The 24,336-nt window shown below is 36.1% G+C and overlaps 2 protein-coding genes across 7 annotated transcripts in view; one reads left to right on the forward strand and one right to left on the reverse strand.

Moving 5' to 3' along the window:
• Nucleotides 1-14,068, forward strand: part of PPM1H (protein phosphatase, Mg2+/Mn2+ dependent 1H) — a 349,098-nt gene extending 335,030 nt beyond the window's left edge. Inside the window, exon 11 of the mRNA XM_033221424.1 lies at nt 13,880-14,068. Within this exon, the coding sequence (XP_033077315.1) occupies nt 13,880-14,039 (160 nt within the window). The 3' untranslated portion in view covers nt 14,040-14,068. The remainder of the gene's footprint in view (nt 1-13,879) is intronic.
• The window catches only part of MON2 (MON2 homolog, regulator of endosome-to-Golgi trafficking), a 136,903-nt gene continuing 116,601 nt past the window's right edge, over nt 4,035-24,336 (reverse strand). For 4 of the 6 annotated variants that reach the window (XM_033221422.1, XM_033221421.1, XM_033221420.1 and 1 more), the window contains 4 exons: nt 22,752-22,875; nt 15,636-15,843; nt 12,846-12,928; nt 7,615-8,298 (listed from right to left, as the gene is read on the reverse strand). In XM_033221422.1, the coding sequence (XP_033077313.1) occupies nt 8,135-8,298; nt 12,846-12,928; nt 15,636-15,843; nt 22,752-22,875 (579 nt within the window). In that variant the 3' untranslated portion in view covers nt 7,615-8,134. Of the gene's footprint in view, nt 8,299-12,845; nt 12,929-15,635; nt 15,844-22,751; nt 22,876-24,336 lie in introns of all 6 variants that reach the window. The other 2 variants (XM_033221418.1, XM_033221419.1) reach the window with 2 other exon arrangements.

Raw genomic sequence — 24,336 nt, forward strand, 5'->3', positions numbered from 1 at the left:
CCATTTTAAATTCTGTTAAATAACCACTGTTAACTCCATTTCACAGAGGAGGACACCAAAACAGGTTAATTAACTTGCCCAAGGTCACGCATTTAGTAAATAACAGAGTTGGGATTTGCATCTAAGAAGTCTGGCCCCAGACTCTGGGCTCTTAACCACAATGCTGTTATTATAACTTCTTACAACACACAACATATGTTTTAAACAGATAAAATGTTTTAAACCTGGACCAATAAAAACCCAATGCAACTTTCAAGGTCATCGTTAAGACAAATCTTTTTTTTCACAGTATTTGAAGTTCTTTGTTATGTTCAAGTATATTTGTCCCAATGCCTCTCATAGAAGTAGTAATTGCCTCAAGAGTATTTTTACTTTATAAGTCTTGGATTTTAATGGACTGTAAAACATGAAACTATTGTACTGTTGTAGAAATAACTGCTTTTGAAAAAGCAAGACATAGTGATCCACCTGGACTTTAGGTATGTGACTCTAGGTCCCCTGATCACTTCAACCCCTGATCCTTGACTCTTCTGTAAAATGAAAATAACTTCTTTGCAAGGCTACTTTGAGGATTAAAGGGAATAATATAGGTAAAACCTTGGCCTGCACATACTACGTACTCCAGAAATGGTGGTTAAAATTAGCATTAGAAAAATTATTTTAACTATATCTGACTGCAGTACACACTGAGTAATGCACAAATTCTTGTTTTATGCTTTCATTACATAACAAAAAAAGGAATTTTAAAGCAAATTATTTTCTTTGAGAGGTAGAGATAGTCTGGCATTGATATGGACAGGCAGTTTCAAAACAGCTTCACCAAATTAAAAAAAAATGCTCTTAAGATTAAGATAATCGGCCGGGCGCGGTGGCTCAAGCCTGTAATCCCAGCACTTTGGGAGGCCGAGACGGGCGGATCATGAGGTCAGGAGATCGAGACCATCCTGGCTAACACGGTGAAACCCCGTCTCTACTAAAAATACAAAAAAAACTAGCTGGGCGAGGTGGCAGGCGCCTGTAGTCCCAGCTACTCGGGAGGCTGAGGCAGGAGAATGGCGTAAACCCGGGAGGCGGAGCTTGCAGTGAGCTGAGATCCGGCCACTGCACTCCAGTCCGGGCGACAGAGCGAGACTCCGCCTCAAAAAAAAAAAAAAAAAAAAGATTAAGATAATCTAATCTACATCAGGATTACATTTTTACTTGACCTAGCATTTTTACTTAAGGTTCCAAATCTTTCTTTCTAAACTATTGAGAGACACTTTGTGTCTTCTGTTTATTTTTTCATTTTATGTATTAATGGTTTTAATAAAGCTCTCAAGAACATTTCCCCTTTATTCTATAACTTTTTTTTCCAAACTGATCATCCTAAACATGTGACTCACTACTGGTAAAGTCTTTAAACAGAGTAAGTGATGTGGGGTATCAATAATGTTTCAGACTTAATGGGGATGAGAAAGCAAACACAAAGTATATTCAAGAAAAAAATGAATCACTGGTCAGATCCAAAGGTAAATTATCAAAGTGGTTATGATTTCAAGTTATAAAGAAATACTAGTATTGCTGAAACATAATTAAAAACCTGGAATCATGCTTAATGGTAACTGTAAAGCAAATAAAGGATCTATACAATCACAGTTATAACTATATAGCTTTCATGAAAAATCTATCCTAGACTACAAAGAAAATTTGGGTTTGAGGCCAATACATTTTCATGATTATAATACATAACTGATACATCTCAACAACATAAAAATTGTAAGGAAAAAGAGTAACAACAGTGGTATTACTTTCAAGAATTGTGTTGGGAACTAAAAAAGAATTTCACAAAATTAGATAAATATATCCAGTCTGACATAAACACCATATGGTAGCTGCCTTAAGAGACAGGAGTTGTATGTTATATGTTAAATTATGACACAGAGGTAGTAGTAAGAGATGGAAAGCAAATGAAATTTGCACAGTTGGGTCTGAAGCCTAATATTTTATTTTTCTTGATAAAAATAAAATTGCAACATTAAAGGTATGGAGTATTTTTCTCGCATCTCGTAAAACTTCATAGAAGGAAGCAGTTGTTAATATACTGCGATGATTTTCCAAATAATGGCATGGTTTAGCTCTTCTCTGGCTGCACTGTTTATTGAATTTTAGTTTAAAATAAAACTTAGTGTAACTACATTCACAGCAACCGAAAATGGTCTCAAAATTTAATAATTTTTTCATACTTGAGGGGATAGAATCAATACCACAGTATAATTAGGAAGGTTTCAATTGACCTCTGGGTGAAACAAGCACACGGACACCAAATACACCCCAGAAAGACTCAGATATGAGAACTATAAGATTCCAGGTCTTCCATCAAATACTGCTTTGCAAGAGAAAAATGAAAATAGTTGAAATACATGGGCAATATATGCTGCCTCAAATCCTTCTTGTAAGTAGGCAGTGTCAATATTATAAATCAATAAATATTAAGATGGGATAAATCTAAAACATCTGCCTCAAAAAACAAAGATCTCCCCCACCCCCCCAAATCATAAAAAACAAACCAAAACCCTAATTAAAAATTTTTTTTGAACTAGAGATAGGATCTTGCTATGTTGTCTAGGTTAGTCTCAAACTCCTGGCCTCAAGTGATCCTCCCACCTTGGCTTCCCAAGGTGCTGGGATTACAGGTGTGGGCCACCATGCCAGCCAAAACACTCATTTAAACAGGTTTTATTTTTATTTTATTTTATTATTTTTTCTTTGAGATGGAGTCTCGCTCTGTCACCCAGGCTGGAGTACAGTGGCCGGATCTCAGCTCACTGCAAGCTCCACGTACCGGGTTTACGCCATTCTCCTGCCTCAGCCTCCCGAGTAGTTGGGACTACAGGCGCCTGCCACCTCGTCTGGCTAGTTTTTTGTATTTTTTAGTAGAGACGGGGTTTCACCGTGTTAGCCAGGATGGTCTCGATCTCCTGACCTCGTGATCCGCCCATTTCGGCCTCCCAAAGTGCTGGGATTACACGCTTGAGCCACCGCACCCAGCCTTAAACAGGTTTTAAATACTTTACTTTGAGAAAAGATATATAATCTCTCTATCCACATAACAGAAAAGACATGATTGTTCCAAATTTAGATGCTGAATCCATCATATTTATAGCAATCCCATTTTGTGAGCATCTTGGCTGCTGAATCCCGTGTATTCATAAAGTCAGTAGGAGTTATAGTCACAAATTTTTTTTTTTTTAGTTTTTCATGGCACTTCCAGTTTTTGGAACATATTACTTTAACTTGTTCAGCTATTTCAAAATGGCAGGGGAACTTTACCTTTGCAAAAACGCAACAGTGGCCAAAGTTGAAAGTATTTCTAGAATCTCATTTAACAGGAAGGCAATGAGCAGTGGTTCTACCACTAACAGCTCCACTTTTTCTGAGCAAGGAATAGGCACAATTAGAGAAAGAGCTGAAAGAGAAGAGGCAGAGAATGAAAGAGGAATTAAAAGAGAAAAATCAGGGGAAAGTATAAGAAAGATGGTAACGTAAACATAAAATTTAACAAGGAAAAAAACACAAAAGAGAGAAGGGGGAGGGAAGAAAGTGATATCCAAGAAAAAGGAAGAAAAATAGTCAAAGATCTCTCTTATGATATAGTAATAAATTTATCAAACAACTTGAATAATTACCCTGTCATTATAAAATCAACTCCACACTCAAATTACACATTTTTTCCTCTAAAGAATTAGTAACTAATTGATCAACATCTTTGTTTAGAAATAAGGAAATCGCTTTGAAAAGTCAACATGCCTAGAGTTAAATAAGAGGTAGAGTCTCCGTCCATCATTGCCTCAGAATTAGTCGAGATGACCAAGAATATTCATATAGAACTTGCCACATGTTCTTTTAAATAGCCAACGCTGTTATTCGAAATTACTGGATTTGTAAGACATTTAACCCCCTCTGAAATGGGTCTGTATATAAATCAAGATACAAAGACGTTATTTCTCTTTCTGACTCTATAAACACTTTTCATTCAAATGAAAGCACTATTCTACTTTCCAGAGATACAAAACTTTAATTCAAGTGATCATGAAGTATTAAAAGACTTTCCCCACTTTATATAAATTGGTAAAATACTATATGGTATGAACTCCCATTCTTCTCATGAAGGATAATTTTTTTAAAAGAAAAATTCCCTCTAATAATGTAGATAAATACAACCCAGGAACACTAAGCATAGTAAAATGTGATACTTTATACAAGATCAGCTATCTGCCAAAATGCCAAACCTAAGTGGAAATCTAAGGAACATACCCAGCTGCTGGCAATGCTTTCAGAGATCATTTTTGTCTACATGTGTGGTAGTTTTCTACCACAATATGAAAAACTGTAATCCACAATATTCTGAGCCTGCACACTAACCCATTCCAAGGGTGGCACAGTTAGGGGCTCCTGTAAGTGTTTTGCCTTGGCTAGACAGACTTCACCTACAGCAGTCTCTTGAAAACTTGATTGCCCATCTGAATTATTCTGTATTTGGGGAGAAAATATTAGTCATTATAAAGTAACTACACTGCCCTTCATTGACACTAATGTAATAATGACCACCTTATTAATAAAGAATATACTTTTGTGTTGTTTTCTAACAGTGCTCCATAACTTATGCTAATTCATCCTTAACTGTTTCTTAACTGATCCTTTGGCCCAATGGTTACCTGGGACTAGTGGTACCCAATTGTGACAATAAAACAAAATACTCTTTAAAATTATATTGAGAAAGGACAAATAATCTAGTTGTTACTGGCCTGCCATAGAAATAATTTAACTATTATTCTCCAGAATAAAATATTCATCTAATTGAATTATTCAATTCAATTAGATGAATATTTACACTAAATTGTTCATGTCTTTCTTCTGATGATACATACAAATTTAAGGAATATAGCAAGAGTTGAATCAATAACCATATATGGAAAAAACAAGAAACAAGAGAGATGTTAGCTGTTAAGTGAATAAAATTAAAAATGAAAGCAAGTGAAAAGTTCTAAGCCAGACTTTTATGCCTTTTGTTTGTTTTGGAACCTAAAAGGCTCCTAATAAACAATGTTACAAATGTATACAATAAAATTAACAAAACCTTAACAGTAGTTATAAAGAAATACTAAAGACATTACAAAATGATGTATTTTTTTTCCCTTGGCAGTGGTAGCATCATAGGAAACTAAGAAGTAATCTATGCAAGTTAACAATTAGTTTATTTCCTTTATAATGGACAAAATGGCCAGAAAAAGGCTTTATTAATCATACAATTGCTGGCATATGCCTGCTGTCCAGCAATATGAATAAGACAGGCACTGGCAGTGACAACAAGTGATGATGTGAGGCTTAAAACTCATGGTATTGGCCAGGCGCAGTGGCTCATGCCTGTAACGTCAGCACTTTGGGAGGCCAAGGCGGGCAGATCACCTGAGGTCAGGAGTTCGAGACTAGCATGGCCAAAAGGGCGAAACCCCATCTCTACTAAAAATATAAAAACATTAGCTGGGCATGGTGGCATGTCTGTAATCCTAGTTACTTGGGAATCTGAAGCAGGAGATCGCTTGAACCCGGGAGGCAGAGGTTGCAGTGAGCCAAGATCATGCCATTGCACTCCAGCCTGGGTGACAAGGCGAGACTCTGTCTCAAAAGGAAAAAAAAAAAAACTCATAGTATTTCTAGTAAGTATCACAAATGACATTTTTACTACTGTTTAAAGGGCTGGTTATAGACTCAATCGTGCCATAAAATGATCTTATCTTTGAGAGCTTCCTTTTTGAATCTCCTGGCATCTAATAATTTTACACACCCCAGTTCTTTTGGTCACTGAAGAACTCAATTCATACTAACAAGGAAAGGACAATGTGTTCCATACTAGTAATCAGAATATTTTAGAAAATGCAACATAGAGGAATGCTTGACTCAAGGGAATGAATTAGTGTAGTGACTCTTGGAGGGTGACAGGAAATATTCTGGAGGAAAAGCCTATCAAATTATACTACCAAGGGGGCCACCCACTTGCTTCATACTAAGACTGGCATTTATTACCTTATTATATGATATCAACACATTCACTATGTTTATGTTTTGAACTGTAGGGCATGGTCCTGATAAAGCAAGCTTTGGTTCATATAAATGTATATTGCATACACTTCACTCATATTTAACTATTTAATTATCTTAATTGCAACTGATCTGTTATTTCTCAAGTATAGACCATTTTCCTTTGAATAAATGCATGGCAATATTTTTAACATGTTCCTGAATCGGTACCCTACCCTTGGGTTATTCTGTTTCAATGCTTTATCAGTGATTATGTGGATTTTTCTAATCCTCAATTTAACATACCCAAATATAGAAAATAAGTACATAGCTTGAATGATTATTTTTTACAACTTTAAGGAAAATGCTGAAAGCAGAACTTATGAAATGCCATATTTTACCTTAATTTTAGGTGAAATAATAAAATAGAAATTCAGTAATTCATGTAAATAAAAAATATTCCCTCAAATAAAGACCTTACCACATTTTACAGATAATAGTACAAATTAAATAATTATACAATTATAATAGCCTCAAAACTGTATCTCAATCACGACTCAATTCTAATATCTTTTTGCAGTTTTATGATTATTCTGGAGAAGCTGAAATTTGTAAATTCTATTAAGATCAAAGACCTTCCAATACACTAAAATAATACCGAGACCATTATGATTTCTTATGAATCATCATTGTTTTAAACATCTTTGTGTCTTCACATAAATTATGAAAATTTAACTCAGAAGAAAAATATTATAATCCATAATCCAGTAAATAAAAAATACAGTGAGCTAGGTCAAAGTCAGTATTTTAAGAAATAATTAAGGTATTGTACTCAAGAGCACTTTTTTTTTCACTAGGATAGGAAAGTGAAACATAATTAGCATTTTACTCCATGACAGCAAGTTCACTGCACTTCTAAATGTTTGACTATCTCCAAAAATACACTTTTCATTGTTTTATAATACACACATATTTTATACTTGTGAGTTAACATAGGTATTTTTCTTGAGAAGACATTACAAAATGAAGCACTGATATGAACAAAACCTCACAGGCAAAATTTTAGAAAATCTGAAATCATCTTGCCTGGGTCATAATTCAAAGACAGTGACAAATGTTGTTAGGGGAAACAAAATCAGTAGAAATATAAAATATGAAAAGTCTTTAAAATCCAGACAGCAAATATAAAAAACAGACAGACTTCAGTGAAAGCTTGGACAGCTATTTAAAGAAATGAGGTATGATGAAGTCATAGTGCTACAATATGTATCTATGTATTAAGAACCTATATTTCAAAGTTGCAAAATCAGCAAATCATAAACTATTTGCTGCTGTGTTCACATGACCTTACTGGTCAGATGTTTAATGGTCACTAATAATATATTTAAAATAAGCATGAAGCTAACTGCATGATCATATGGTGAGCTTATCCGCCACATAAGAAGGCAAATTATAAGTAAAAATGTAAGCAAACAATTTTGTATTAATAATAAATAGAGCTTTAAGCATTTAACATTATCAATACATTTAAAATTTAAATAAATGCAACTATTTTATACAGAACTGTACCATTTATTATACACACAAGTAAGTTCCCTTTGTTAACAAAGGCTGGTTATAGATAATATGGAATGTTACAGTACCATCTTGCATAAAATTCTAGTACAATTTTGTACTTGAAAAAGGGTGCAAAAACACCAGCCTAATAAATCTGACTGAATTGAAATATCTCTTCTTTCTTTTTAAAAAGTACATCATTAACCACATACAGCACAAACTGTACATAAGCTCACTTTAAATCACCAATTGGAGATATGATAGCATGTATATTGTAGTGTTAATTATCCGTCCCATCAGTTTAATTTATTAAAGCCTTACACTGCTGTTCATTCAGGAGCCTTTGTTGATGTGCAAGCTTGTAATATGAATTACTGAACTTAGGTAAGTACAATTTAAAGGAGGCCAACAACAGCTGCCAAGAATTATTTGCAGTAAGAAATGTCCTTCTCACAGAAGACTCACTTGGGAGCAAACATTTTTTAGAATATCTTCCTTCTTTCAAATATATTGTAGCCGGTCAAGATTCTCCATTTTGAACTCTGGATGCTGGTGGTTGCATGAAATCCTTAAAGGGAACTAGTGCCTCTTTAAGTGCAGAACAGACTTCAGAAGAAGAGCAGGTGATGCATTCTACTAAAGTTGGGTATAAGGCAATTACTTGTGCCCAGGTATTTCCATCAACTGTAACGCAAAAGTATAAAACCTCAAAAGGGTAGAATTAAATAGCAGAGATTATTCAATTAACAGGAACACAATCCTTTAAACTGAATGTGAAGAAAAAATTCTGAAATACGAAGATTCTACAAGCTTGTATCTTTTTATCTTCTTAATTTTTCAAAGATTTCCTGCTATATTTAATAAGGTATAGGAAAAAATATATGTTCAGTGTGCAGTCATCAGTAACAATAAATTTGATAAAGTACATTTTAAATGGTATTTCAATTTGCGAAGGCTCTGAAAGCTAACAAAGCAATTCAGAATAATCCAAACTTTTGTCATTTTTAATATAATTGCCAGAGGACGTAGTGTACATTTCAAGAATTAGAAACTTTCAGTTGTCTGCTAAAAGTAGAAATCTTTTGAAATACAAAATATGTTTAATGATTTTCCCAGTAATATCTTTGATATTACTTTTAATTACAAACTGCCATAAACAGATTCATTCTTGTCTTGTACTGTTTGCTAATCTTTAATGTATATCATTAGATGTAGACTTGAGTGGGGAGGAACTATGTCTGCCTTCTTCACCACTATCATGAACAAATAGTACAGCTGAATGCTATTGCTACTGAATGGGCAAAAGTGTTACATCCCAATTAGTTACATTTTCCTATAAGTATTGTGCATAATGTTGGGCACCCAATATGCAAGATTTTTTTTTAGACTTAGATATTTTTAAAATTTTGTGAAACAAGTCTCAAATCTAAGAGGCTTTATAGTATTAAAGAAAAATAAATACTACGTGTAGAGAGCTTTGACTCTGTTTCTCACTACAATTTACTGGGTGTCAATTGCCTAAAATTCTTTCTGAAGTAAGGCAATGATGGGTGTCCCTGGTCAAGTCATTTAAATTCTCTTTATCTTACTTCTCCCACTGTAAAATAAAGAAATGAGTTTCTCAAACTAGTGTTCCTCAATTTACTTCTTAGGAAAAAGCTCACGATAAAGTAGTTTGGCAGATGTTTCATATCTCTCACCTTTTGGAGACAAAGTCTTCATATCAATTTACTAAGGGCTTGTAGTAAAAGAACAAATTTAACTTTAACCCAGTGTTCCCAAATTTAATTATGGAGTTTTTTCCATCCAATATCTACTGACATCACACATCATCAATGTTCATACCTTAGTACATATCTTGGAAAAACGCCATACTGTTAATTTAACCTCTTTTCCCAAACAGGGGCTTCCTCAGGGTGGGTGTGATAAGAAACGGGGAATGGGGCTGATGGGTATTGCTGAGGGTGAGGAGTCAGGCTGGAGCTGTTCTGCTTTTCTCTGTTTTAATATGTTGGGAATTCACATCACATTTCATTTGTAAAGAGAATTTTGCTGCTTAATAGATTACAAAAGTCTAAAAGCCACTGTCTAAGAAGTTTTAAAAAGTCTGCTTCAGTTGTCTCCTGTGAAACTTTACACTAATCATTTAACAAAAGATTAGATAGAATGAAACCTGTCTAGGTTGTCCCAGATGGAGAGTCAACTGACCAAATTAACCCTTGGTTTATTACGGTAAAACACAAAAGTACGTTAAGATGTCATCTTAAACTCAAAGGAAGCAAGTCAAATTTCTTAAATTAAAATATGTTTTAGGCTGGCGTGGTGTCTCACGCCTGTAATCCTAGCACTTTGGGAGGCCAAAGCGGGAGGGTCACCTGAGGTCAGGCCTGGCCAACATGGTGAAACCCCATCTCTACTAAAAATACAAAAATTAGCCAGACGCAGTGGTCCTAGCTACTCAGGAGGCTGAGGCTGGAGAATCATTTAAACCTGGCAGGCAGAGGTTTCAGTGAGCTGAGATTGCGCCACTGCATGCCAGCCTGGGCAACAGAGCAAGACTCTGTCTAAATATTCATTTGTGTACAAAATTCATTGTGTACAAATATTCATTTGTGTACAAAACAGGGATGGGGAGTATTAGAATGTGTGCTTTGTATTTAGATAATAAACTTCTGCAGGGATCCACAAACTAATAAAAATGGTTGTCTGTGGTAAAGTAAGAACTGGGCAGATAAAGAATAAGGAAAAGATCATATTAAAACTTTTCCCTGTATATCATTTTACAGTTTTGGATTTTTGGACCATGTGTATGTATACTACCTATTTAAAATTTTAAATAAAGATCAAGTAAAATGATGAAAACAAAATCTCAGCTGGGGGTAGCGGTTTTTGGGAGGCGAAGGTGGGCAGACTGCTTGAGCTTAGGAGTATGAGATCAGCCTGGCCAACATGGCAAGACCCTATCTCTACTGAAAATACAAAACAATTAGCAGAATGTGGTGGCACGTGTCTGCAGTCCCAGCTACTTGGGAGGCTAAGATGGGAAGATCGCTTGAGCCCAGGAGGTCAAGGCCGCAGTAAGCGTCGATCACACCATTGCACCCCAGACTGGGTGACAGAGCGAGAGCCTGTCTGAAAAAAGACAAAAAACAAAAAACTCCCCAAACAAAAATAAGTCTAACAAATGCATCTTTTCTCACAAAAAAGCCCCAAAACAAATAAGGAAGTCATTCTTTTTCTTAATAAACCTTACCACAGCGTCCTAAAATGTTATATCATCTTATATGCTTACATTCAAATTTTACTTCATAGACCCAGAGACATAATTCAAACTCTATTAAACAATTTTTTTTTTTTTTTTTTTTTTTTAATTATACTTTAAGTTCTAGGGTACATGTGCATGACGTTTATATCATGTATAACTCCCCAATGCAATCCCTCCCTCCTCCCCCCTCCCCATGATAGGCCCCAGTGTGTGATGTTCCCCTTCCCGAGTCCACTCTATTAAACAATTTTTAACATTCATTTAGTTAAATCATCTATTACTACAATGTCTTATACATATAACCTTTTTACTGAGTTTTTGCTTCCTTTTCTCCCTTTCTACACGTTCTGGTTCTTCTTTTTTTTTTTAAAAAAAAAAGATGGGGTCTGACTACATTGTCCAGGATGGTCTCAGACTGCTAGACTCAAGCAATCCTCCCACCTCAGGCTCCCAAAGTGTTGGGATTGCACGTGTGAGCCACTGCACCAGCCCAGAACACTATTTTAGGAAAACCCAAATCTGAACTCTAATAGGATAAATTCAGGACATTGCCCCAGGCTTTTTCTTAGAAATTCCATCCCTCCCTTTGGGTTGAATAAATAAAAGTGTACTGCGTCTTAAGATTTAGTATAATACCCTTTCTAGGCCAAAGTACCAATGGGTGAATTTTAAGAAAAGAAAAATACATATTTACTCCACTTATATAATAGTTGACAGGAATAAATATCCTACAACTCATTCATTAATTTACTAGGAATCTCCTTTTTTCTTGGGTATTGAAAGTAATGCTCCTTAAAGTGCCAATCTGCTACAAAATAAGCTTGTGCCAGAATGTAAACCAACACGCTGCTTTCTTCTTTACCAATGTCTTCTTGTATAAAAAAAAGTCAGCTGAACCAAGCCGTGTGTTTAGTGACACATCTGATTTATATTCTGATGCCAGCTCACTATCTTGTCCCAGACCAGTAACAAAACTGTTGAAGCCAATCAATGGCTAGTCCAACAAACCATACTTTGAAAAGCAATGTTGTAGAGGATTCAAAATAGAACAAAACATGGTCTGAAAATCCTCTCAAAAAATCTTAACAATGTAAAGGGAGATGAGTCATGTACATGCATAATTGTAATACAAATAGAGTGCTTCGAGACAAGTACACATAAAAAAGCTTTGCATTCAATGAAAAGATGAATTATTTACCTTTAAGAGATCAAAAACAAGGTTTAAAAGTAGGGTGGTATTCCAAACAGGTTGATACACGCTGGATAATGGAATAAACAAAAGGTTGGAAAAATTGGGGAAGATTGAGAATTTTAGTTTAGTGGAGAGTAGGGGAAATGAAATCTATTGTGGAAAATAAAGTGTGACTAGAATGGAGTCAGAGTGCAGTATTCTTTGCAACTTGGTAGGAAACAGTAAATGAAAAATACTTTTTTGTTTTGAGAGGATGAGGAAATAAATGATCAAAGCCCTACTATAGAAAAATCATTTCTGGCTATCATGTAAAGAATGGACTGGATAGGAATGAATAACAGAAAGGGCAAATAAATCAGAAAGAATGATAAAAATGATTCAAAATTATTTATACAGTTTGTATCTATAAAGTAAATCAGTACAAATAGAAGATAAAGCCCTTTTCCATCTCTCCCCAAATAAGTCAATGATCTACATTAAAAAATATATGAAATATGGATTGTTCTTGCAATACCCTGACTTCAGAACAATTTAGTTAAAAAAAAAAAAAAAGTCAGGTAGACTGCCTCATAAAAAATGAAAACATTACAAATTAATTGTACTTAATTGACATCCTAATGGACTTGATGTTTTGTTGTCATGAGAATTGGAGAAAAGAAGTCTAATGACTGTTATGTTCCTATAATTCAGTTAAATTAATAGTAATACAAAAGTCCATCACAAATAGAACATAAATGCTATGAATTTAAAATAACTGAGTTTCTAAGCACTTACCATTCTCAGGCTGAGTTTTCTTAAGTGAATCAATAAGAGTACTGACTGCTTTTAAAACAAATATAATTTCTGTTACTTGTTGCCTAAAAAAGAGATAGGAAATCATTTCCATTAAGATTTTAAAGTTATCAGGTGTGTTTGTTTCTTAAACTAAGTTTGTGCAAATAGATGAACTTTTAAAAAATACTGAACACAATACAATGCAAGGTTAATGTTAGTTTTAAATGCATATAAAAGTAAAAATCATTTTATTTATATGTACTTCAGTGTGCAAATCAAATTTGTAGTTATTCTTGCCATAACTTATCAATTAAGAAAGGGGTGGGGTAATCTACTCATGAAAAATTAAATTTATTTGTAAGATATTTCACATAACTACTTAAAATTAAAATGTTTTATTTTTATTTATTGATTTTTTGAGACAGGGTCTTGCTGTCACTTAGGCTGGAGTGCAATGGTGAGATCACAGCTCATTGCAGCCTTGACTTGGGCTCAAGTGATCCTCCCACTTAGCCTCCTGAGTAGTTGGGACTACAGGTGCATGCCACGTTGTCCGGCTAATTTTTTTTTTTTTTTAAGTAGAAACAAAGTCTTGCTATGCTGCCCATGCTGGTCTCAAACTCCTAGGCTCAAGTGATCCCCCCGCAAAGTGATCCTCCTGCCTCGGCCTCCTGAAGTGCTAGGATTACAGGCATGAGCTACTGTGCTCTGCCCTTAAAACATTTTATAATACATGCTTTTAAAACTTCTCTACAAGTCTTTTTTTTTTTTTTTAAACTAATTAGTACTAAAAGGGCTTTGCCAAAGGTTAAATGGAAACAAGTCTACTATTACCACATGGCATATATTTTACCATGCTGATGAAAGTATCTTCAAAATTACAATGGTACTTATTTAACTTTCTAATACTACAAACAAGAAACATGCTGGAAATCAATCCTAAGGTAGCACTATTTGGAGACATTAGCAATGAAGAATGAACTTGGAGTAAAGGGTCAACAAGAGTAGCTTGATTCCCTTCTTTCTCCTCACAGAAACCAAGCTCTTCTGGTCTATGGCCCGCCCTCATCCCTCCCCATTCCTGGTGTGCATCTGTGTTATTCTACAGATAAGACTTTTCTAATACCATGTCAGGGTGCTATTTCAAGACTTCCTATTGTAAGTATTGAAGTCTTTTATTGTGTTGCAATGTAGCTTTTCAGAAAACAATTTAATGATACTGCAAGGAACACAGAATGATACACTATAACTTCATAGGACAATTATAAATAAGGCTCAATTTAAAGGTAGTTGTTAAAAAGTAAAGACTTAGAACATTAAAAAATAAAGTGAAAGTTTTCTTCTGAAATCAAATAATATTTTATATTATTTATTATAAATAATTATAAATTATATAAAAATATATTATTATATATTATTTATATTATAAAAATATATTTTTTATATATATTTTAAATTTTTATTTTAAAAATATTATTATATATTATTTATAATATAAAAATATTATATATAAATATATTCTAACAATATTCCACTCAAAACAACCTTATTACCACATTTCCAAGTATACTTCAGAAATCAATTTTCAATCATGCCCATAACCAAATTACTAACATCTGTCTTTGGAGTGTTTTTGTGTATAAATTTGAGTATGAGAAGTTATAATTTATGTTCTAGAAATTCAAAATACACTGGATCCTAAAAGAAGAAATACAAATAGCTAATATGCATTGGTAATTAAAAAATGAAAGCAAACTACCATAGGACTATTTTTCATTCACCAAATTAGAAAAAGATAAATGATAAACTGGCAAATAATTTTAAAATGCTAAAAATTGAGGAAAGGGACAGTCACACATTCCTGGGAGAATGTAAATTGGTATAAATCTCTGTTGGGAAATTTGGTTAATGCATATCAAAAGCTATAAAATGTCTGTGTCTTTTGACAGGTCAATTCTAACTTCAGAAATTTATTATAAGTAAATTAAAATGTGCACAAAGATTTAATGCTGGTGATTTGCCTCTCTAGTCCTACCTTATGAGATGGGAACAATGATTTTTGTCTTTCCTGACTTTGATAACTATGTTTTCCCATGTTATTTTCTGTTGGCTTCATTTGCTATGTCTTAAACTCTAATTTCCACATTAAAAAAGTAGATTTGCAACCTAACCCTAATTTATGACTGCATCCTTTGTTGAATTCTGGTCTGTACTCCAACTCTGATTAGCCTTGGCTGACCAGGAGAGCCTAGCGCCCCTTCCACTGACATAGGTTGAACAGATGAGAAATAAATCAGTTTAGGTCCATGGGCTTAATTAAGCAGATTGGATGAAAAGAAGACTTAAGATCAGGCTAGCTGACACAGAGAGAAACCTGCAAATGACTGTAAAACAAACTAGGATATTCCTAAAATATGATTTACGATTTTCACTATAGAGAAATAATATCATCTGTTCATACAGATCCACAAGTCCTTATCTAGAAATCTCTGGAAGAAGATATATTTTGGAATTCAGTTTATTTTTTTTTTAATTCAAAAAGATAATTTGGTACCTATGTATCATATGTTACATAACCTCCATGACGGGTCTAAAAAAGTACCCCATAACAAAACATGTTAATATATCTGCAGGAAAACCTGTGAATATTTATGTCATATGGGATAACTAAGATTATAAACAACTTCAGCTTAGTTCAGATCACTTACAAAAATACTTGCTTTTCAGAATTTTCCTTGTTACCAACAATTAGTACAACAATACATTTATTTAATAAAATGAAATATATACCTTGGAAGAGGGCATTTACCACTTAATCTTTCATCCTCTATATAGCGATGTAGTACATCTTGGGACCTCTTTAAAAGCACTGAGAGTGCCATTCGTGAGATGTAGCCTTCTTGAGGTGTTGTGACTTTATTACTGAAGGAAAACTGAAGCAATGTTTCAAAACACATTTTAGAAAATTCCTCTCTCAAACGAATATCAATCTCTGCTTCTGTAAAATTAACAAATTTTGATGGTTAATAAAAGTTAAATCAATGAGCTTTAATGATAACAATGCTTAGCAAACTAGGAATAGAGGGAAATTCCTCAATCTGGTGAAAGGCATCTAGAACAACCTATAGCTAATAGCATACATATAGTGAAATTGTGTTATGTGTGTATGTGTGTGTGTAGAGAGAGAGAGAGAAACAAATTCCCCCTCACAAGATCAAAAACAAGGCAAGATCCTCATCACTTCTATTCAACATATTTCTTGACTTGGTCTTTCTATACTATAAAACAGCACTATAAAATATACTTCACAATAGTTTTTCATGTGGTCAAACTTGCAGTAATCTCTTTTTCTCTCTTTTTCCCTCTCCCAACAACTTCTTTCCTGGAATGTGACCTCTGCTCCAGTCTGGCAGTTGCTCTCTAGACATGCTGTTCTGTCATATCCTGAAACTAGTCTTTGCCATCACCCTGGAAATTGTTTCCATTATCTCTTGAGTTAGATCCCACTTCCAAGATCTCATGCCTTCTTTTTCTCCTTTTTTTTTTTTTCTTTTTTTGAGACGGAGTCTTCTCTTGTTGCCTAGGCAGGAGTGCAGTGGCGCAATCTTGGCTCACCACAACCTCCACCTCCTGGGTTCAAGTAATTCTCCTGCCTCAGCCTCCTGAATAGCTGGGACTACAGGCACGTGCCACCACACCCAGCTATTTTTGTATTTTTAGTAGAGTTGGTGTTCCACTGTGTTAGCCAGGATGGTCTTGATCTCCTGACCTCGTGATCCGCCCACTTGGCCTCCCAAAGTGCTGGGATTACAGGCGTGAGCCACGGCGCCCAGCCTCATGCCTTATTTTTCCTTGGTTTACCACTTTGTTTTTACAGAGCATATTTTGAAGTAGCTTTCTAAGAAAGAATGAATGAGAAGTAAAACTTTTGAGAGCATGTATCTCTGAAAATGTCACATATTATGGTACTCAAAAATGTGTCCTGCAGCATCAGCATTACCAGAAAACTTGTTAGAAACGTACATTCACATGCTGCCCAGTCTTACTGAATCAGAAATTCAGGGGGTACAGTTCAGCAATTGCTTGTCCTCTGGTTGATTATGATGCATGCTGAAATTGGAGAATTACTGTTTTACACTCATACTTGGCCAACAGTATGAGTTTTTAACATGGAGCTTCCATGTTAAAAGTCCTTTCCATTTACAACTGCTTCAATGTCTTTTAGCATCCAATACTGCCTCTGAGAATTCCAATGTCTGTTTTGTGTGTGTGTGTGGATTTTTTTCTTTTTTTTTTTTTTGAGACAGGGTCTTCACTCTGTTGCCCTGGCTGGAGTGCAGTGGCATGACCTCAGCTTACTGCAACCTCTGCCTCCCAGGTTCAAGAGATCCTCCCACCTCAGACTCCCGAGTAGCTGGGACTATAGGCACACACCTGGCTAATTTTTGTATTTTTTTAAAGTAGAGACAGGGTTTCACTGTGTTGGCCAGGATAGTCTTGAACTCTTGACTTCAAGCGATCACCCGTCTTGCCCTCCGGAAGTGCTGGGATTACAGGCATAAGTCACTGTGCCTGGCCTCCAATGTCTTTTGTACTGAACTTTTTTTTTTCTTTCTGAAATCTTTTAGGGTCTTATCTTTATCCCAGGTATTCTGATACTTCATAATGACATGCCTGATTGTGGGTCTTTTTTCTTTCACTGTTTTTGGCACTGACTATTTTTAATCTGGAAGTTTTTTTCTTCAGTTCTTCAGTTTATTTCCTTGATAATTCCTTCTCCTAGATTTTCTTTGTTCTCTCTCTGTCAGATGTTAGACTCCCTGGATTCATTTTACTTCTCCTTTCAACCTTTCACTAAACTTGTCATCACATCTTTAGTTTCTATGAGTTCTTTCTTGTCTTGTCTTTTTGTTTTTGAAAAAGACAGAGTCTCTAGTCTGTCACCCAGGCTGGAGTGCAGTGGCGCAATCACAGCTCATTGCAGCTTTATTCTCTTGGGCTCAGGTGATCCTCCCACCTCAGCCTCCCAAGTAGCTGGGACTAGAGTCATGTACTATCTCATCCAGCTAATATTTGTATTCTTTGCAGAGATGGGGTTTTGCCATGTTGCTTAGGCTGGTCTCAAACTCCTGTGAGCCTCCTGCCTCGGCCTCCCAAATGCTGGGAGCCACCGTGCCCAGCCTTCTTTCTTTTTCTACTGCTCCTTTTATATAGCATTTTAAAATCGTTTCATTGCTGTAGTCTTTCATCTCTTTGATCATCCTAACTGTAGTTTTATGCTTTCAATGACTGCGCATTTTATCTGTTTCCTCTCAATGTCTTTTACTCCCTCTTCAGTTGTTTTGGTCTTTCTCTTTTGTGTTAGAGAATTTCCTCAAATGTCTGTGAGCTCTGACTATCAGATCATACTTAAAAGCAAAAGGCCAATCATTACTGGAACCTCTGTGTTTACAGGTTGGCCTTGTTTAGCAAGGAACAGTTTTGTATGTATATGTTTAAGGAAAACACCAAGTTGTTTTTTTTTTTTAAATGAAAACTACAAACTTTATTTCTCAACATAATCTCAATCAAGTACAAGACACTTTTGTAAGCGATGATGATACCAGCCATTTAGTTTATCTGTAAAAAACTGAGGTCCAATGGAACAGAGCAGAGTCCTCAGAAATAATACCACATATCTACAGCCATCTGATGTTTGACAAACCTGAGAGAAACAAGAAATGGGGAAAGGATTCCCTATTTAATAAATGGTGCTGGGAAAATTGGCTAGCCATAAGTAGAAAGCTGAAACTGGATCCTTTCCTTACTCCTTGTACGAAAATTAATTCAAGATGGATTAGAGACTTAAATGTTAGACCCAATACCATAAAAACCCTAGAAGAAAACCTAGGTAGTACCATTTAGGACATAGGCATGGGCAAGGACTTCATGTCTAAAACACCAAAAGCAACAGCAGCAAAAGCCAAAATTGACAAATGGGATCTAATTAAACTAAAGAGCTTCTGCACAGCAAAAGAAACTACCATCAGGGTGAACAGGCAACCTACAGAATGGGAGAAAATTTTTGCAATCTACTCATCTGACAAAGGGCTAATATCCAGAATCTACAAAGAACTCAAACAAATATACAAGAAAAAAACAAACAACCCCATCAAAAAGTGGGCAAAGGATATGAACAGACATTTCTCAAAAGAAGATATTCATACAGCCAACAGACACATGAAAAAATGCTCATCATCACTCACCATCAGAGAAATGCAAATCAAAACCACAATGAGATACCATCTCATACCAGTTAGAATGGCAATCATTAAAAAGTCAGGAAACAACAGGTGTTGGAGAGGATGTGGAGAAATAGGAACACTTTTACACTGTTGGTGGGATTGTAATCTAGTTCAACCATTATGGAAAACAGTATGGCAATTCCTCAAGGATCTAGAACTAGATGTACCATATGACCCAGCCATCCCACTACTGGGTATATACCCAAAGGATTATAAATTATTCTACTACAAAGACACATGTACACGTATGTTTATTGCGGCACTATTCACAATAGCAAAGACTTGGAATCAACCCAAATGTCCATCTGTGACAGACTGGATTAAGAAAATGTGGCACATATACACCACGGAATACTATGCAGCCATAAAAAAGGATGAGTTTGCGTCCTTTGTAGGGACATGGATGCAGCTGGAAACCATCATTCTTAGCAAACTATCACAAGAACAGAAAACCAAACACCGCATGTTCTCACTCATAGGTGGGAACAGAACAATGACATCACTTGGACTCGGGAAGGGGAACATCACACACTGGGGCCTATCATGGGGGGTGGGGGGGAGGGATTGCATTGGGGAGGTATACATGATATAAATGATGAATTGATGGGTGCTGACGAGTTGATGGGTGCAGCACACCAACATGGCACAAGTATACATATGTAACAAACCTGCACGTTATGCACATGTACCCTAGAACTTAAAGTATAATAAAAAATAAATAAATAAGAAAAAGAAAAAAAAAAACTGAGGTCCTGGGAATTTAACCATGTCAATGCTATTTTTTTTACACTATTAACTGAAGACAAAGGCTGTCCTTCAATGGTATGTTAAGATCCGAAACAAAAATAAACCAAAAGGAGCCAAATTACAACTGTAAAGTGGATGCCTAATGATTTCTCATTGAAACTCTTGCAAAATTGCCCTTGTCTGATGAGAGGAACGAGCAGGAGCATTGTTGTGGTGGTGAAGGACTCACACGAGAAGCTTTCCCAGGTGTTAGAAAACTCCAAGTTAATGCTGAGAAGACATGCGTCATATGGCAAAGTCACTGAAAGAATGTCCATGCACCTTTCTTGTCTTGATAAATTTAATACTATAAATAGCAAGATATATTATCAGAAAACTGCCAGGAAAAGTATACTTGGTAACTCAACAGCCCTTATTTAACTTTGAACATTCATGCCTAATTGTGAATATTGTTCTTAATGTGTATTTTATTAAAAATTAAATATTTTCACATACTCAGTAATAAAAAGTTGGCTACGTTAAGATAAGTGGGCTTTAAAATTTTCCCCCTGAGATTCTCATGTTTGCTAAACCTGTACTTTACCAGGCCAGTTTTAAAAACTGGGCTAAATAAAACCCTAGTATGTGAAGTAAGCAGTATGAGAGACATCTAGTGGTCAAACTGTACACATAAATGCTCTTTAAAATGCTCAGCACAAAATAGGAGAAGCTAGTTAAGGCTCTAGTAAATTCTGAGGATTAAGGATCTGCATGGCACAAATTTATAATTTTTTTTTTTTTTTCTTTTTTCTTTTTGAGACAGTCTTGCTCTGTCTCCCAGGCTGGAGCACAGTAGTGTGATGCCGGCTCACAGCAACCTCTGCTTCCCGGATTCAAGCAATTTTCCTGCCTCAGTTGCATGTGTAGCTGGGATAACAGACACATGCCAACACACCCGGCTAATTTTTTTCTTTTTAGTGGACGCAGGGTTTCACCATGTTGGTCAGGCTGGTCTTGAACTCCTGACCTTAATTGATCTGCCCGTCTTGGCCTCCCAAAGTGTAGTTTTTAAATCATATATACATATATATGAGACAAGAGTCTTGCTCTGTTGCCCAGAGTGCACTCTAAAATGCAGTGGTTCAATCATAACTCTGTCATTTCAGCCTCCTGGGCTCAAGCCACCCCACCTCAGCCACCCGAGTAGCTAGGACTACAGGCATGTGTCACCATGCCCAGCTAATTTTAAAACTTTTTGTAGAGATGGAGGCAGTCTCACTATGCTGCCCAGGCTGGTCTTAAACTTGAAGCCTCAGGCGATCCTCCCACCTTGGGATCCCACCTAGCGATCCCAGAATGTTGGGATTATGGGCATGAATCACTGCACCTGGCTGATGTCACAATTTAAGACTTGAGCTCAGGTTTAGAAAAAGAGAATTAATAACAAACAGTAATTTATATATCAGTTCCCAATTAAGGCAGCATGACATCATGAAAAGAAGCATGTAGGCCGGGCGCGGTGGCTCAAGCCTGTAATCCCAGCACTTTGGGAGGCCGAGACGGGCGGATCACGAGGTCAGGAGTTCGAGGTGAACACGGTGAAACCCTGTCTCTACTAAAAAAATACAAAAACTAGCCGGGCGAGGTGGCGGCGCCTGTAGTCCCAGCTACTCGGGAGGCTGAGGCAGGAGAATGGCGTAAACCCAGGAGGCGGAGCTTGCAGTGAGCTGAGATCCGGCCACTGCACTCCAGCTTGGGCGACAGAGCAAGACTCCGTCTCAAAAAAAAAAAAAAAAAAAAAAAAAAAAAAAAAAGAAAAGAAGCATGTAGTTCTTTTTTAAGCATGAATTTGGCCTCTAGTCCTAAGATTGTGAGCAGTTTATTTTTTCAACCTTTCTAAATCAATTTTCTTTCCTGTAATATGGTCGTACCTATCCTCACAGAAATGTTGTGAGAAATGAGATAACATTCTAGTACAGTATCTTGTACATAGTTGGCACTGAGTAAATGTTAATTCCCTTAAAAAATGTTGAGGCATCTTATTTTTTGAAATGAACTCTGTAATTTACAGTCCTGAGAAGATGGTATTAATATCTCCATTTTAAAGATTACAAAACTAAGAATCAAAAGTTAATTGACTGCTAAGTGGCAGAATATACATTCATTTTTTTTTTTTTTTTTTTTTTTTTTTTTTTTTTTTTTTGAGACGGAGTCTTGCTCTGTCGCCCGGGCTGGAGTGCAGTGGCCGGATCTCAGCTCACTGCAAGCTCCACCTCCCGGGTTTATGCCATTCTCCTGCCTCAGCCTCCCGAGGAGCTGGGACTACAGGCGCCCGCCACCTCGCCCGGCTAGTTTTTTTGTATTTTTCAGTAGAGACGGGGTTTCACCGTGTTAGCCAGGATGGTCTCGATCTCCTGACCTCGTGATCCGCCCGTCTCGGCCTCCCAAAGTGCTGGGATTACAGGCTTGAGCCACCGCGCCCGGCCCAGAATATACATTCATATTTTTATATTCCTTTCCAATCTATGACTTCACAAAACTGGTAACTTGTGTCAGCCTGCAGTGACATCCATGGATTCCACAAAGTGCTCTGCAATTTAATTCTTCACAGTTTGCAATTACGATATTTAAAAGATTTAGTTCAGTGTTTCTGATACATGATCAGAAACACAGTATTCCACAGAATGGAAACATGGAATAAAAACATTCTATTCCACAGAATAGTCACGTCATAACATTTCTCCTCATAAAGCTTAGTTCTATATTACAATCCTAAAAATCACCTTACCATTCTTCAGTTTACATTACCAAAATCATAGGATTGAACATTTCTACTGTCAGTTTCTTCAAAAGTACTTCAATATTTTTAATACTTAAAAAAATTAAAATAACATACCTGTAAATGAAGATGACTGAGAATGTATTGAGCCCTTGTTAAGCATTGTCATTATTTGACCAACAAATTCCTTAGGAATAAAATTGGCATAAGGTAGTATCTCATTGCTGATAAGCTGAACTACCTAAAACAAAAGGGGCAAATGCAAATGTATTGTTTTCCTTGAAAGAGACTGACTAAAATAATTTCTAGAGTAAAATTTAAATTTTACTTTAAATGAAAATCAGTTAAAGAACTCTCCTTTAAAGAAATACACAAACATTTTAATGTTAACATACAGGATGACTACTAATCTGTTTCTCTCATCTGTCTTAGTAACTTTAATACAAAATAGTCAGTACCATAACTGTTTACTATTTGGACAAATGTTGAACTTCAGCATGATAACTGCAAATAGGGTTCTAGAGAAAAATAGTCAGCATATGAAAATTTACCCATGTTAGAATTAAAATATTCAAAATAGGATTAAGAATAACATTTAAATCACTTTTTATAACCAAAAACTATCAGCTGTAAGAGAAATTAAAGTTATATTCATTTTTGTCAAATAGTTTACTTCTAACATGTAGTATGTTATTTTGCCCTTTAAAGTCCACAAGAGCTTTAATACAGTAATGGCACAAAAGGTAATATTTTGTTTCCATATAATGCCTATGCATTTTAAATGTATATTTTATTCATTTATTTATTTATTTATTTTTGAGATGGAGTCTCGCTCTGTTGCCCAGGCTGGAGTGCAGTGGCGCAATCTCGGCTTACTGCAAGCTCCACCTCCTGGGTTCACGCCATTCTCCTGCCTCAGCCTCCTGAGTAGCTGGGACTACAGGGGCCCGTCACCACACCCAGCTAATTTTTTTTTTTTTAAGTAGAGATGAGGTTTCACCATGTTAGCCAGGACGGTCTTGATCTCTTGACCTCGTGATCTGCCCACCTCCGCCTCCCAAAGTGCTGGGATTACAGGCATGGGCCACCGCACCCAACCAAATGTATATTACAGTTCCTCTATCCCACTTAAAGAAAAAAACCTCCCAAACCCTAACCATCAACAAAAAAATCCACAACCACAAGAACTGCTTATTTAAATTCCATTTACAATCCTTAAAATATATTTCTTATTTTTTTACTTTTATTTTTTTAGAGACAGGGTCTTGCTCTGTTGCCCAGGCTGAAGCACAGTGGTACAGTCGTAGCTCACTGAAGCCTCCAACTCCTGAGCTCAAGTGATCCTCTCACCTCAGTCTCCTAAGTAACTAGGACTACAGGTGTGAACCACCATGCCCAATTAACTTAAATTTTTTTTTTTTGTAGAGATGGTGTCTTGCTATGTTGCATAGGCTGGTCTCAAACTCCTGGTCTCAAGCAATCCTCCTGCCTCAGCCTCTGAAAGCACTAGGATTACAAGTATGAGTCACCATTCCCAGCCTCAAAATATATTCTTTTTTTTTTTTTGAAACGGAGTCTCGCTCTGTCACCCAGGCTGGAGTGCAGTGGCATGATCTCGGCTCACTGCAAGCTTCGCCTCCCGGGTTCACGCCATTCTCCTGCCTCAGCCTCCCGAGTAGCTGGGACTACAGGTGCCCGCCAC

Source organism: Trachypithecus francoisi, unplaced genomic scaffold (assembly GCF_009764315.1).
Source record: "Trachypithecus francoisi isolate TF-2019V2 unplaced genomic scaffold, Tfra_2.0 Lachesis_group11, whole genome shotgun sequence".
Classification (NCBI taxonomy): Eukaryota; Metazoa; Chordata; class Mammalia; order Primates; family Cercopithecidae; genus Trachypithecus; species Trachypithecus francoisi.